General features: G+C 38.7%; 3 protein-coding genes across 4 annotated transcripts; 1 reads left to right on the forward strand and 2 right to left on the reverse strand.

The window, feature by feature from the left end:
• Positions 1–2,544: 2,544 nt before the first annotated feature.
• Positions 2,545–6,427, reverse strand: LOC306851543 (tapasin-related protein-like). The gene is made up of 8 exons (XM_079387848.1): positions 6,268–6,427; positions 5,754–5,936; positions 5,391–5,663; positions 4,934–5,263; positions 4,342–4,671; positions 4,101–4,193; positions 3,386–3,405; positions 2,545–3,100 (listed from the first exon to the last, which is right to left on the reverse strand). Exons 1-8 carry the CDS (start codon positions 6,311–6,313, stop codon positions 3,092–3,094), a joined length of 1,284 nt encoding a protein of 427 aa, XP_079243974.1. The 5' UTR covers positions 6,314–6,427; the 3' UTR covers positions 2,545–3,091.
• Positions 6,428–6,738: 311 nt separating this feature from the next.
• gemin4 (gem (nuclear organelle) associated protein 4) lies at positions 6,739–11,314 on the forward strand. Of its 2 annotated transcripts, XM_079387149.1 has the most exons (3): positions 6,742–6,778; positions 6,867–6,901; positions 7,363–11,308. In XM_079387149.1, the coding sequence occupies exons 2-3, from the start codon at positions 6,892–6,894 to the stop codon at positions 10,503–10,505; spliced, it is 3,153 nt and encodes a 1,050-aa protein (XP_079243275.1). In that variant the 5' UTR covers positions 6,742–6,778; positions 6,867–6,891; the 3' UTR covers positions 10,506–11,308. The 2 variants fall into 2 exon arrangements, with proteins under 2 accessions (XP_079243274.1, XP_079243275.1); XM_079387148.1 differs by having other exon boundaries at positions 6,739–6,901; positions 7,363–11,314.
• Positions 11,315–12,707: 1,393 nt separating this feature from the next.
• On the reverse strand, positions 12,708–15,647 carry dhrs13b.1 (dehydrogenase/reductase (SDR family) member 13b.1). Its single transcript, XM_079387082.1, has 5 exons — positions 15,365–15,647; positions 15,153–15,271; positions 14,934–15,057; positions 13,661–13,984; positions 12,708–13,554 (listed from the first exon to the last, which is right to left on the reverse strand). The coding sequence occupies exons 1-5, from the start codon at positions 15,489–15,491 to the stop codon at positions 13,295–13,297; spliced, it is 954 nt and encodes a 317-aa protein (XP_079243208.1). The 5' UTR covers positions 15,492–15,647; the 3' UTR covers positions 12,708–13,294.
• Positions 15,648–15,692: the final 45 nt, after the last annotated feature.

The following is a 15,692-nucleotide window of genomic DNA, read 5'->3' on the forward strand; positions in this document are numbered from 1 at the left end:
CTCGCCAGGCCCACTTAACCCCAATGTCTGTAATGAAGAACCACTCTTTAAGTAATTTTAAAATAACTTTAAATCAGATGTGGCCAGGCATGGATTTGGTTAAACCTCTAGTTAGGGCTGGACATCCCAAGACTATGAAAAGGCAATGACGTTGATGTCTAGCACATCGGCATCCTGATCTTTACTACACACGTATTGGTGTTCTTCATAGGTGTCATCAAGTGCTGGGAGAAGACGCAGTGTCTCAACCAACTATCTCACACGCTAAAAATACTACAAGTCAGTGTCAGATTGTCTTGGCAGCGCTGGCCAATGGGAGAAATCTGAACATTGAGATGTAAGGAGTGTGGAAAGACAGTAGCAGCAGAGAAGAGAGAGAGGTTCACATTTAAAAGGCAGAAACCACAGACTGATTGATGCGGGTTGCAAGGACAGAAGTCTTTCCATGGCATTCTATTCCATCGATTAAATGTGTATAGGGTCCGACTGAGCATCAAGCCAGTGTCCTCACCAGAGAATCAAAGAATCCAAGAGAAACTTCTTTTGGGTCTTAGAAACCAGCAGACTTCAAACACAGGCCACACAGGCCAAAGGTCCAGAACATGACAGGAAAAATAAACACACACAGAGACACAGGAAAGGAAGGGGGAGCAGGACATATAGAGAAGAAAATAAGACAGGATAAAAAGGCAAACAGCCGATGATAAGGTGAAGAATTAGGGGGGGGAAAAGAAAAGTGTCTGCTGAAACATTTACTGGAAAGTTGGAATTTTATGGGAGACAAATGTCTAGCGAGTTTATATGACACAAATTAAATCTGCTGAGACAAATGCTGAGCAAATAAAGTAGCAGACCATCTGGCACAGTCAGGAGAACAAATTTGCTGTGCATACAAACACTTAACCGCAACTTCAACTCCCGGTGACTGGAAGAAAGAGAAAGGAAGCATCATCCACCCTGATGTCTGAGACTGTAGACTATAGAGGTAATAAAATGTGGCCTTAAAGGGATAGTTCACTCAAAAATGTAATTTCTTATTGTTTACTCACCATCATATTGTTTCAAACAAACTTGCATGATTTTCTTTTTTTCCGTGGAACACAAATCATTTGTCATGAAGTCAGTGGGGTCCAAACAACACTGAGTCCCAATGAATTCTATTGTGTAGACAAAAACAAAAGAAACAAACAAAAAACACAGACACTTTTGTGCTCCACAGAAAAAAGAAAGTCATACAGGTGCGAAACGACATGAGGGTAGTGATGCTATTGTTAAAACTAGAACTAAATAAAAATTAAATATTAGATGACAAACTTAAACCTAAAAAACTTATAATACTTAAATATTTATTTAAATAAAAAGTAATAATAATGAAAAAAGCACACCACAAAATTCCTAAAACTTAAATTAAAATATTAATACATAACTCTGCATGAGGGTGAGTAAATGATGACAAAGTTCATTTTGGGATGAACTGCTTTTTTTAAAAGCAGCTATATTGAAAATTCTCTGTTGTACCTTAAAGCCCCTTATAGAAATATTTACTCATTAATTATGAAAAATAAATTGAGCCATTATTGATTTCCCCAGAGCACTGACCACCATCGGCAGTCACATGGTTCTGCGTTTCTGTGCTTTGGAAACAAAACAAGCCATTCCCTCAATTCTCTCTGAATTACACTACGCAGCCTCTACACCTCCCAGAGTGACCAGGCCTGTTTGTTTTTAAATGCCATCTGTGGTGAAACCAGGGCCACATGGTTGTCCATTGCAGGTTCAGAGAGGGTTAATCAACTCCAAACATTCTTTAGTTCAGCTCGGTTGATTAAATTGTGCTAGAATTTTTTTTTCTAACTTCCACAACACATTAGCCGGAATAAAATAAGCCACTGCTGCATGTTGTTTAAAATGTCAACAGGTCGAATGGAAACTGACGGGGCTAATAACGGATCATGAGCCACGGGCAGGCGGCCCATCGTTTATGCAGTTGGTGTAATAGAGACTCTTGATTTCTCAAGGCATAAGCCTCATATGGTCCCAGGACAGCTGTTTCCGTAAAACTGCAAAGCTTGGCTGAGCAATGACCTTCCTCTGGCTGCTGACCCACCAGGCATGCTAATTTCCAAAATGTCCAATGGGCATCACCACTGAATAAACCAAAACCTAGTTTCTTTCGGTCAACGCATGCACAATGATGACACCAGGGATTCTCAATTCACATTCAAAGTTCCTTATAATGGCTCCATTGTGCATTTGAAGACATTGTAGCTAGCTGGGATGAGAGTGAGTGAGAGAGAGATGAGGAGGGTACTGTCGGAGAAGGGGAATGTACCAAGTACCATGTGGGAACAGCTGCCATTCCTGAGTGAAGTGTTTATAGTGTAGCTAACTGGGAGTCAGGGAGATGCCTCACAGGGGGGCTTCGTGTGGTCCAGAGATGAGTATTTAGCCAAGAATACTTCAAAACCCCACAGGCCTCAGAGCACCATTGGTGTTGGCTTTCACTGAGAGCGGAAAACAGCGTTGCAAACATCACACAAAGTTCTCTGAAGATGGATATATTTAAATTTGATGCAATCAGAAAATAAAACTCACAATGATTTTATTTTAAATCCTCCAAATTTGACAAATATTAAAATTCAAGTTCATATATATTATTCCAAGCATTATTTTATTTTTTATTTATTTTTTTGCAACTGAAGTGCAAAAACACGGTGTTATACCTTTCCCCCTTATTTTATAATATTCGATTATTTCATAATTTATAACTCAAAATGCTCAACATCAGTAGTGCACTTTGCATTCATGAAATCATGTTAAATTGACAGTAACATTTATAGATGCCAAAAATAATCCAGAAAGCTGCAAACAAATTCTTCTTCAGTTCATAAAGAGCCACAGTGCCATATCAGCCATAGTAAACAAGGGCATAAACCATGAAATCTGGAATTACACCTCACAACGCACTCCCCATTTTCTCATGAAGAGCACCTGATCTTTGCAGCAGGGGGAAATGGCGGGGATGAGGGGAGAAAGAGACACGAAGGGAGGTTTCCATCACGTTGTACTTCAAATCCTCAGGCATGAGCTCTCAAAACCTCTGCACATAAGAGACATAAGGTAAACATGCAGCGTGAGACGGGACATATGGCAAATAGACGCACACACTTACGTCACACTTCCACATATGTCAGTAATTACAAATACATGTACACACAGATGTGTAAAACACACAGCTCGTACACATACACAAACATAAATACTACAGAGAGCCTATTCATCTCACTAATTTTCAGTCATACACAGCTGGGGTTCATGTAAATTTGCACAAAGGATGCTGGTAGAAATGTTATTGTTACTCTTCTATTCCCACCTTCATACTCACCTTTTTTGCTGCTTTTCTACCTAGAAAAGAGAAAATATTATGAACATTAGACTTGCACAGGTAAATAGAACTCAAATATATATTGAATATAAATACAATATTTTTATTCAAGGAAACATTTAGATTTTGACAGACTACCTTAATTAATGATTTACTTATCAGTCACATTATCACTGTCTACTGATAATTGTGACAAATAATCATGATCAGGAGTTGGGATTCTGAGATACTACTATCAAAATAACATTAAAATAAATTGACCCAACAACAGGATACTTTTGCCTCTTTTTTTTGCTAAATATTTATTTGCAATAAAAATATATTTATAATTTATTTAACAAATAATTTACGATTTATACATGTATCAATATTTTGCAAAAATATATTGTTCATGGTTTAATTTATTTTCATGTTATTAATAATGTATGTATGTATTCATTTATTTTACATGGTAAAAGATGCCATGGTATTTCACAATGTGCAAAGAGGTGCCTCAACAAACTATTTCCAAATGTATTTTTCTTCATTTTAATATGCGTCTGAATGGAAAACCAAGATTGTTTGTTACATGCTAATGTGACCATATTGATCAAATAGGAATATAAGTTGCATAGTGTTTACATGATGTAAAAAAAAAACCCAAGCAAATAATAACAATTAAAATGAGGTATGCATAATAAAGTTCAAAGTGGTTTATAAACAACAAAAGACTTACCTGCAAGAAACTGAGGCAGCACATAACAAAGAATTACTAGCATGGCAATTATGAATCCAATGACTGTCATATACCACAAGGTAGAGTCAGGTTCTGTGATCAACAAACAGCAAAAAAAAAGTATATTTGAAGAGTATTGTCATAATGGAACATCATGCCTGCCACCTAGTGGTTATTTGTAATTTCTTAGGGACTTTCCATTTGTGCAAATGATTTTGTGTTTGAGTTGCATCTGATTCACCTGTAACTATGAGATAAAAGCTCTTGCGGATGGGAATGAGCAAAGACTTATGGGATACTCTGCAGGTGTACTTATATCCAGAGTCCTCCAGGCTAGGCTGCAGATAGAAGAAGGCTGAGAGCGAGTATGTGCCATCTTGATGAAGTCGATGACTGGAGTAAAGAACAGTCTTCAGGAACGAAGGCGTAGGGCTTCCCCCAGATGCCTCACGGTACCATTCTATGTTTACATCCAGTGGATAGTACCCTTCTGCATCACATATCAGCTTCTGGTCCTTACCAAGTGTCATAGACAAGGTGGAGCCCACGTTTATTGACACGCGGGGTTGTTCTGTGGAGTTTGAAATAGAAAAAAGAAACATTCAAGTGAGTGTTCACCCTCATGTTGTTCCAAACCTGTATGACTTTTTTTCTTCAGCAGAGCACAAAATAGGTAATGTTGTAAACAAATATAGCTGTTTTTATCAATGCAAAGAAAGTAAAGGGGGTCCAAAACAACATTTGAGTCCACTGATCTCTGAAGCTGTTATATAAAAAAAAACACACTATACAAACATAAATGTGAGTTGAATTAAAAAAATGTGTCATCTTACCACTTAGGGTAAGGGGAATATCATGGCTGCCATAGAGAGGAGGAATCATCACAGAGCAGATATATATGCCCTCGCTGAGTTTTTTGGTGGGTGGAAGCTTATAGGAGACGTTTCCAGCGGCGATGTCCTTGACAGTCACTCCGCTGCCTTCACTCTTCCCTGTGCGGCTGGAATAGCTGAAGAGCATGGTGCGCTCCCCGTGCTTCTGCAGTCTCCACTCCACCGTTGCATTAGGCAGTTTATGATCCACAGCAAACTGACAGTGCAGGTTTGGCTCCTTCAAGAATCCCACCTCCACGGAGGGAGTCCGGGTCAAAACAACCATCCCAGCTGGAAAACACATATGTAATAAAGGATGAAAATCACTTATATTGTTTCATTTTTGCCATTCAGTTTTGGAGGAGGCACTGCCTTTCTCCCTTGACTCCCAGGAGGAAACCCCTTGCTTGGTGGTTACCTGATGTTGTCAGGAGATCCCTATCATTGACTGTTTTCCACTTTAGAAAGTCAACCTCTCCTTGGGCAGGAGCCGCAGTTGCGTGTCTGAGGAAGGTGGTGACAACGAACAAGCCTTGTGTATGGCGTATTGTACAGGTGAACCAGACGTCATGATCTTGCGCTCCTGCAGTAGGCCAGCGCATTACAATCCCTCCAGTGCTGTATCTTCGGATCTCACAGTTTAGTGCATCTTCACTTCCCTCCAAATAACGCCTCATATCCACTTTAGTTGCTGCATTATTGTATACAAATGAACAAACTGCAGATTAATTAAAGAGTGAAGGATATATTAAGGTTATAATTTCAAATCACTTTCACTTACCTGTGACAAGGAAGGTAATGGTAGGGTGTAAAGGCTTGTCGCCAACATTACCAAATTGAAGCACAGCCTCTCTGTTGATATACTTGGTTTCTGTGTGGCCTTCTTCATTTATATGAACTTTCTCATCCACAAACGGACAAGGAAGCCACTGAACCTCATAAAGAGACTGCGAGCCATTTACACCTGTTCAATACAAACAAATCAGTAAATAAAAGGAATAATAACAGGATAAACCCAATACTAAATTAACTTTAAATGGAATGTGGAGCTAAACAAAACTGAAAATAGAAGTAGACTACTAGCATACACAGTCCCCATTATAAGCAACCTTGCTAAAAAAAAGGACCTTAAATTCCTCTGATAGTTATTTCCTTCAACATATTATGCATTATTTTCCTAAAAGTTCCGATTTATATATAAAATACGCCTTTTGCATAAAATTACATTATACGAGCAGAGAAAATAAGATGGCGATTCTACAGCAACAATCTTTACAAGTCACATTTAAAAATACCTAAGCGTAAAATTGCTAGGATAAGACTGCCCAAAATCCAAAACATAATGTATTTTCTCGTCCTCTGGACAATCGTCCCAGTTTTCTAAAACCGCCATGCAAACATTTACTTTCTCTTTCTTTTCGCCAGGCTGGTTGTGTTTCGGTTGTGCTTGAATCTGTGTTTTGAACAAATCTGTATCTGAATGAATCTCTCGTGTTCACTTCCATGCACAGACTCGTATTTTAACTGAATGAACTTTTGACAAATGAATGTGCAAGAATGACAGTAAAGCGTAACAACACTTTGTGTTAGTCGTGAAGGACACGTTGTCCTTCGAGGTGTTTTTAATTCATCTTTAAAGTTAATCACAACCTGCAAATAGGTCACTGGACGACTCACTGAACGAATCTTTTTGTGAAGGCCCCTCCACGTGATGGCGCTACAAAAAACACAGCAAGGGGAACATCTCCAGCCGTTTTTGACACGGAAGCACATACAGTACATGCTCTACGTTTGAAAACCGAAAAGGTAAACGTGTTAAGCGTTAGCATTCAAAACGAGTATTTCTCTCAGATTTCTATAAATAAACGTCTGAAATCCGCATTCATCGTTACAGCTGTGATCGTTACAGCAAGCCCAGCATGGATCGAGGTAATAATCAATTATTGTTTTAATGTGAAATAATATACGTGAGCCGCTATTTGATTCTTGAATCTGCCCTTAACATTGTCATTAAGGTTAACGTTAGTTATTATTATTAACCACCATCGAAATGATAAATTGTCCCATTATTATCAATATTAATATATAATCAAAATGACAGAAGGATTCTGAAAGCATCTTTCACTGTCTTGAGTAGATCCCACATTAATTTATGGAACATAAAGGAAACATTTTAGCTAACTATTTACATATAACCTAACACAAATATGAAAATGTTTTAAACTATGCACATTGGTTATTGGACAATAACTATATTATTATTTGTATCATTTAAAAAAGTATCACACAATATCTAATAACTGATATTTTGGTGGAATCTATGCAATACAAAGTGAAGATATTTATCATGCCTGACAAAAGCAATACCTGATTCAACTCCTCTGTTTCAGAGTCATGGCTGAGCTGTGAGAAGACTGCTGTGCTTCAGGGAGGATTCGTACTGGCAAATCAGATATGCCAACCTGAGCCATTGCTGTCTCTGAAAAAAGAGGACTGGGATCGGATTGGATGTCCGATCGTCAACGCAATCAAAGAGATATGCGAGCATTCACTCAAAGACACCAAAGACAGAGTCCACTGGAGAAAGAGGATTCTCTGTATTGTGTGGAGCAAAATCTTAGAGGTGAGGAACAAAGAGGACATTGATATCAGATGGAAGGAAGACCCATTGTTTGCTGTACAGAACAGCCTTCCTGATATTAACCATACTGTGCTGTTTGAGCTGGTGAAGTCAATGAGCTTTTCTACTATCTATGTGGAGCTGCTTTTGTGCTTTCAACCAGCTGAACGGTGTGAAGAGCTCAAGCTGCTGGTTGATCATGTGACGAGCAGCAGCACAGAAGCAGATGTGAAGCTGCTGTTGGAGGTGTGGTGGGAACTACTGAAGGGCAAGAGAGGATATCTTGATGCCTTAGACCAGCTCTTTACAGCTCAGTGTTCACGCTCCATGATGTCCACGACTGAGCCATCACCCCTGGCATCAAAAAGATTCAAACCTGACCCAGAATCTACATGTGTGGTGCATGTACTGTTTGAGGGGCTGAGGAAAATAAAAGAGCATTTGACTTCCTCTGAGTTGTGTTATTTTGCCCTCTCTAATTGCCTGGACACATTGTATACCAACTATCTTTTAGGTAATGCTACTGATCTCTCCATAGAAATTAAACTCCAAAACATCTCTCGCACAGTGAGCCTTAAAAAGAGAAATGAAGTGATGGATGGTTTTGACCTGATTGAGATCATACGTGAGGCTCAGAGAGACCTTGCTGCCACTCTCACTCCTGCTCAAACCAAGCCATGTGAAATGACCTTCATCCAGGCCATGCAGGTCACACTTGAGATCATATGCTCCTGGGAGGTTATGGGGCTTCTGAAGATGCCCAACAATGACCCGAGTGTCATGGTGATCCGTCTGAAAGATAGCCTGGATAGAGTTCTGGCTTCTTTGGAGCAACCGTCACATGCAAAAGACCTGGTTGGAAATGGACAGACTTTGAATAATTTGAGAGTAACTTTGAAAGGCTTAACGGCATCTCTATCATTCACTTTTCCTGAAAGTTCTGTAGCAGAAGTAGCAAATATGTCCATCACCATCTTAGACCATCATCTTGAGGGGTTTGAAGGTCTTCCTGGACTGTTTGCATCCAAACTTAGTCAGAATTTTAGTGAGATGGAGTGGATTCAGTGTCTGGAGAAAAATGGGAGTTTGTTTCAAACCAAAGAGCTTCTGATGACATTGATCTCCACGCTTACAGCTAAATGTCAAAGTGATGCTGATGTTCAGCACTGCAAAAAGCTCAAGGATATTATTGTAAACCTATTTTCCAACTTGTCATTACTTGACAAAAATGCTACGCTTTCAGAAATGCTCTCCATCTCCAGAAAAGGTCTTCACGGATTTCTTCCCAGCTCTGTAACTATAGGTTTCTCAGAGGAGCTCAATCTGGCCTTCAACAGCTTCATTCAAAGTGGTGCGAACAGCAACCTTGATGCAGCAGTCTCTGCTGTGGCCCGAGTGGCTTTCCAGAATCCTGAAGCCACTTTGCGGCGATGCTGCCACATGGCTGTTTTCAACCTTGGAGCTCACACTCTGATAGCTGAGATTCTCCAGCAGCTCTCAGGTCTCATGTCTTCAACGGGAGTTCAGAAAGACAATCTGCTGTGTAGGTGCCTGCAGGTCATGGCATGGAGCAAGCTATCCTCACTTCAAGAGGAGAACCAGTTTCTGCAATTCTTGGATAAGCTGATGAAGTGCAACATAACTGGAAGTACAGGAGAAAAGCTGAGTTTCCTTCGTCCAGAAGAAGTCTTGCATGTGTTTGTCCAGCCGTACCTTCTCCCAGCATCTTCCAGCTCAAGCGAGTTTTGTCTCCGACTTCTTCAATGCACCCTGAGCCAGGAGACCAGGAGTGACTCAGTGCATTGGATCATGAGCTGCTCTCCATTCCCGCTTTTATATTGTCTAGCTCAGCTCTTGAATGAGTGCAGTAGGTGCTGGGACCAGCCAGTAGAGAGCGAGATGCTCATCTCCATGGAGTTCAAAGAGCTGCTGTTGTCTGCACTGCACACACTGGGGATAATTGTTGGCAAGGAAGTGGCCCGTGCACCTGATGCTTGGTCCAGAGCTCTCTTTTGGCTCTACAGTAAAGTGGAGGAACTTGATTGGACCGTGCGTTTTTACCTGAAGGATGTGTGGGGAGACCATTTCAAGTATGAAGTTCCAAACTCTCTGTTGTCAGTTTGTGATCTTCCTGAGCATGAGTGGTCCGGCCTGGACTTACCTCAGTATGGACAAGGTACTGGACTCGTAGCATGGTTGGAATGCTGTGCTCTGTCAGACCGTGTTAAAGAGACAATGCAGGAATCTCTCTCCCTAAACATGCTGAAACCAGATGAAGTCAACATGTTCGGCAAGGGCCTGTTAGTTGCAGTATGTCAGATTCTCCCGTGGTGCACATCTGGGGAATGGGAAAAACTTTTGAAAGTGTTACAAGAACTTTTACTGTCAGACAAACTGTATGTGCCATACTCTTTAGAATACGTTGATTTCCTTCCGTTACTCGATCTACGTTCGTTTGCCGGCGAGTTGCGCCTATCAGTGTTTCTTCTGCGAATCTTCCAGCTGCTCTGCAGTTCAAGCTGTTCCGATTGGCTTCCACCTCAAGGCTGGATGCATACAGGACGGCTTTATGCCAACGCGATGAGGGGCATTATCAGCTCAGTCACTGAGAAGATTCCCATTACGCCATCCCCCAAAACCTCTGGAGCTTGCAGTCAGGAAGTTCTGTTTGTGTTTACTCAGCTCTTCTGCCACGTGCTCCATGTGCAGGTGATGATACCAGGCCAGCCAGAAGCACTGTTCCTGTGTGCCCTGGAGATTTTGACCAACTATGAGGCCGTGCTCTCAGCATATCCCGACAGCAGCACTGCCCTGCAGGGACTCAACACACGTCACTTCTTCACTACAATCACAGACAATTTGAATTGTGCAGACATGAAAGCTGCTCTACATCAGAAGATAGCTCAGTTATGAGATTACACCAGGAACTCAACATAATTAATGATGTTCATTTGGTTTGTCACAGAAGAAAGTTAAATAAATAATTGTGCGTAGTAGTCGTTGTGTTTAACACTTTTTTTTCATGGTTATATAGTTGCTAAAACTTTATTTGTATGCTTTTCACAATACAATTTGGTGTAAAGCAGCTTTACAGAAAATGCTTGTTTTGATACAATTGGGAAGTATTATCATCCAGAGCTATTTATCAAAGCAATATACAGATGACGGTAATATACAGCTATAATACAATTTGTGTATTTAGTTGAGCAGGCACAGCAAACCTGCTGCAATTACAATTTAAGATTGTAATGATTAAAATATTTGACCGTTTTCATGCCAAAACTTAAAAATGTTCAGTTTGTCAATAGGCCTATTACTTGGACCTAATAATGAGCAATTGTTTACAGCACTTATTAATCTAGGTTAATTTTAGATACTGTTAATTCATGTTTGTTTATAATCCATTAAAAATTTATACAATTTGCACAACAAAAAATTGTAAATAGAGATTAACTGTAATCTGGATTACTATATGCTCTAAAAGTATTGTTTTTTGTTAGTTCATACCTAGTGATAACATATTGAACCTTATTGTAAACCATATATTTTATCATTTTTTTTATATTGTCTAAAAAACCAACAACAATGTAGTGAAGAAAAGCTCATACAGCAAACAGTTACAATTGACTTAAATGTTTATAACAACAAAAAAAGTGTATATTTGTATTGTATGGTCACATCTTTAGGACTGATCCATCCTTATGAACAGCTCATGCAACCTTAAAAAAAAAAAAAGATACATTTTCAGGCATGTGTTTTATCTTCTCTTTATTCTGAATCAACCAGGGGGCTGTTCCATAAAAGACGCTAAGAAAAGCGGGGATTAAAGTCCAAAACCTGACTTGAAATAACCTAACAAATCAATCGGGACTAAAGCGGTTCCATAAACGACAATTCAAGTTCACGCAATCTGACTAATGCTATCCAGGTTCAGTGAGTCAGGATAATGTGACGTACACGCTTATTCTGAAGCAGCCCTTAATGTCGATCATGGATCAAATCGATCCACCATAGCAAACAGCGAATATTTGTGCTGTTTAACGCATTTGAAACATTGTGTTTTCCTCAGTGCATAACTGATACGTCACAGGTATATTTTTTACATCTGTAAATGTCAGAAAGCCATACAAATATATCCATTTAGCTGTCAGGAGTGGGCGAGGTTTATGCGAGAGAACGAGCGCTGCGGCGCGCATGCGCGCTACACAGACAGAGCAGAATAGAATACTAGCGCAAGAATTCTGAATAAAATATACATTCTGCTAAAATATTTGTTGTTGCACATTAAATGTGACACATAGAATTTTACTACATATAAGTGTATTTTTATGATAGCAGCAACTGTTAATCACTAGCTCAAATGAGTTAAATGTGTTCCTCTTATCAGTTAAAATGTACTCTGATTGCTATTATAAATTTACATTTTTAATTCAGTGATTTTAACTTTTGATTGCGTTTTTATGCTTTAATGCTTTAAAGAGCCATTTTAGATTGTAATGTTTTAATGTTCTAATAACCATAAAAGGTACAGCTGTCATAAATTCAGAGAGAAAGGCTGCATGGCTAGAAACTTCTGATCAACTGCATGCACAAGTAGCCACAATGTTAAAATGTCATTCGCCTACATTTTGGGCACAATACATTAAATACAGTTGGTTGTAGCCTATTTTTTATTTATTTATTTAAGGTGTATTTTCTGTATACTTTTATTTTTGGACCGATAATAAATTAAACTGACTGTATGTGAGAGAGTCAGTGGTAATATGGATGCGTTCCTATTGGTCAGAGTTAGAGGAGCTCAGCTTAGCCTGACAGTTAGCCTGCTCCAGACCAGGTTAGTTTGCCAGCATTAGTTGCCGGGGTAACTGAGTTTGAACTTTTTTAAGTTTGATTTATGTAACTGAATCTACCAAAAATAAGCCTGACTAACCGAAATAAGCCTGGCTTATACTCTAATCTTGGTTTATGGAACAGCCCCCCGGTTACCTGATAAGTTGCAATAAAATCTTAAAATTGTCCATAACCGAAACCCTGCCCTACAAAGACAACAACAAACCCAAACAAGCAAAATAATGAACAGACAGGGAGTGTTTGATTTTAATTTCTTTTTATTTTGGCTGCTTACAGTGCATACAACTTTCAAAAAGACAGGCTTGATTTCTCATGACATTTCTATTAGTGCTGCTAATACATATTATTGCGGACACATATTTCATATTGCTATCTTGTCAGGGAGTGGGGTAATTTATGCAAAGTATTACAAAGACAAATGCATTTTTTATGATTGCATAGCTGTTTTTCACAAAACTTTAGGGTTATCTGGAGTAATGATTCACCGAAGGTATTAAGCATGACTTGGCACAAAGTTGTGCCAACTTTCACTTCACCAAATGCAAAAACTATTGTGAAGACAAAATGTGTGTGTGGGGTTTTCTTATTACTTTTTCTAATTACTATTTTCTAATTACATAATATTACAAAAATCTGTGCAGCTTAATACAGTCCAAATAAAACGTTTTTATTTCAAATGAATAATATAAACAATTAATTGTGCTGTACTACAAAACAAACTATGCCCAATTTACCTTTTGATGTCCTATATTTTTTCATAAATCAGTAAATCATTATTACAGTAAAAAACATAATTAACATTACACCTGCAGTGAGTGCAACATATACTGTGTGCAAGTATCCGAGTGGATTCAGGACAGACCGCATAATGTCTCACTCACTTCCCACAGTTTTTTGGCCACAGCATCATCCTTAGCCTTGGCCTTCACTTTCTGCACAGCACAGTCCGAGAAATACCTGCCACTCAGGGATTCGATGCCCTCCTGCATAGCACAGTGTAGAGTCGTCTGGGCACCGGCCTCTACATCCTTAAAGAACAGAGCTGCGATGGGTTTCATCAACCTCCTGGACATTTTATTCATATTACGGGAGAGATCAGAGTTTATAACACCTGTTGGAACAAATATATGGATGGTTAGCCATTGCAGAAAATACACACTGTAAGTGTGCCTACATTTGAAACACAAACACCAGTATGATGTTAAAGGGACACAGACCTGGGTGGAGGCTGTAACAGGTCACATTGGTTCCTTGTAGCCTATTTGCCAGCTCATGTGTGAAGAGCACATTACACAGTTTGCTGTGTGAATATATCCGGAAGACACTCCCAACAGACTCACCTACACCAAACTCCTTGTGAGTGCGAAGAGTGTCAAAGTTAAGGTTACCATATTCATGTAAATATGAAGATACGGTGACGATGCGGCTTGCACACTCTTTCAATCTGTCCAATAACAGGTTAGTCAGAAGGAAGTGACCAAGGTGATTGACACCAAACATAAGACCAAGACCATCTTCAGTAGTGCCCTGCATATAAACTCCTGAAATACAGATATGCATTGTAGATGAACTTGATGTCTGAAATACTGACTTGGCATACATTTTGATTTAATATTCCTCACAAAACCAGCACCAGGATGGTTTTAGATGCTGTGATATATACAATGGAGTCCACACTAAATATTATAGGGTTATATATTTATATATATTAATTAGTGCTGTCAAACGATTAATCGCATCCAAAATAAAAGTTTTTATTTACATAATATGTACTGTATATTTTTTATTTATATATAAATACACACATACAGCATAGATTTTGAAAATATTTACATGTATATACATTTATATATTTGCATTCTTATATTAGATATAAATATATTGAATATATAAACATAACATTTTTCTTAAATATATACATGCATGTGTGTGTATTTATATATGCATAAAAAGTATACACATACACACACACATTATGTAAACAAACTTTTATTTTGGATGCGATTAATCGTTTGACAGCTCTAATAATATACACTGACTTTCAAAAGTTTTGGGTTAGTAAGATTAAGAAAATTAATATAATACAATAAATTGAGCAAAAGTGTGAGCAAAGACAATGTTACAAGATTTCTGTTCTAAATAAATCTGAAAAGTTATCATGGTTTCCACAAAAATATTAAGTAGCACAGCTGTTTTCAACATCGCTAATAAGAAATGTTTCTGGATTATGTGACACTGAAGACTGGATTCCATTACAAACATATTAAAGTAGAAAACAGATATTTTAAACTGCAATATTATTTCAGTTATACTGTTTTATGGTATTTTTGATCAAATAAATCAATGCATATTTGATTAGAAGAGACGTCTTTCAAAAACAATCTAAACCCCAAACTTTTGAATGATAGTGTATGCAATGATTAAAATATACAATCACCTATGCCTATATTATAATTTATGATATGCATGTGATTTAAACAAAAACTCAACCTGCATTGTTGATGAGAATATCCAGTCTTCTCTCGGTCTTGAGAAAAGTTTCTGCAAAGGAGCGCACTGATTTCAAACTGGCCAAATCCAGCTGCATGAACACCACATTTTTGCTTCCACTTTCCTAAGTGAAACCAAAACATATATACAATTATATATAAAAAAAATATTTAGTAACTGAGACTCACGGGTAGATAGATGTTAAGGCAATGTTCTCACTCTCTGCACAATATCGACAGCAACCCCGCCGTTTATTTGGTTACGGCAGGCCAGAATGACTCTGGCGCCTCTCCGCGCTAAATCCACCGCTGTGGCTCTACCGATGCCCGTGTTACTACCTGCACACAGTTTACACGAAGTGCTTTAAACGACTGACAAAACGTATTGGCTTGAAACAAATTCTTAAAAAAATAAAAAAGCGACGCGTTTACCTGTAACGATGACCGTCTTGCCATGCAGTTTTGCCTTACTTTTGCATCGCGCTCCGCTTACATACATACGAAATATCATCAGCACCGCAATCACAACACCCGCGATCAGCAAAATCTCTTCTGCCATTTCCAATGTCAAATACAACAGAGTACGAAAACAACAATCCACAATATCCCACCCAGTGTCTATTCTGGGGTTGCTAGGCTACTTATTAAACCCAACCTGCTGCTCTAACCAGATCAACAGGATGATTTGCTTTTGTAATGACATTTGAAGTCAGTCACTTTAGGTTGTTGATTGAGGAAATGACGTACAATTAACGCGATT

The sequence above is a fragment of the Barbus barbus genome (assembly GCF_936440315.1).
Source record: "Barbus barbus genome assembly, chromosome: 31".
NCBI lineage: Eukaryota > Metazoa > Chordata > Actinopteri > Cypriniformes > Cyprinidae > Barbus > Barbus barbus.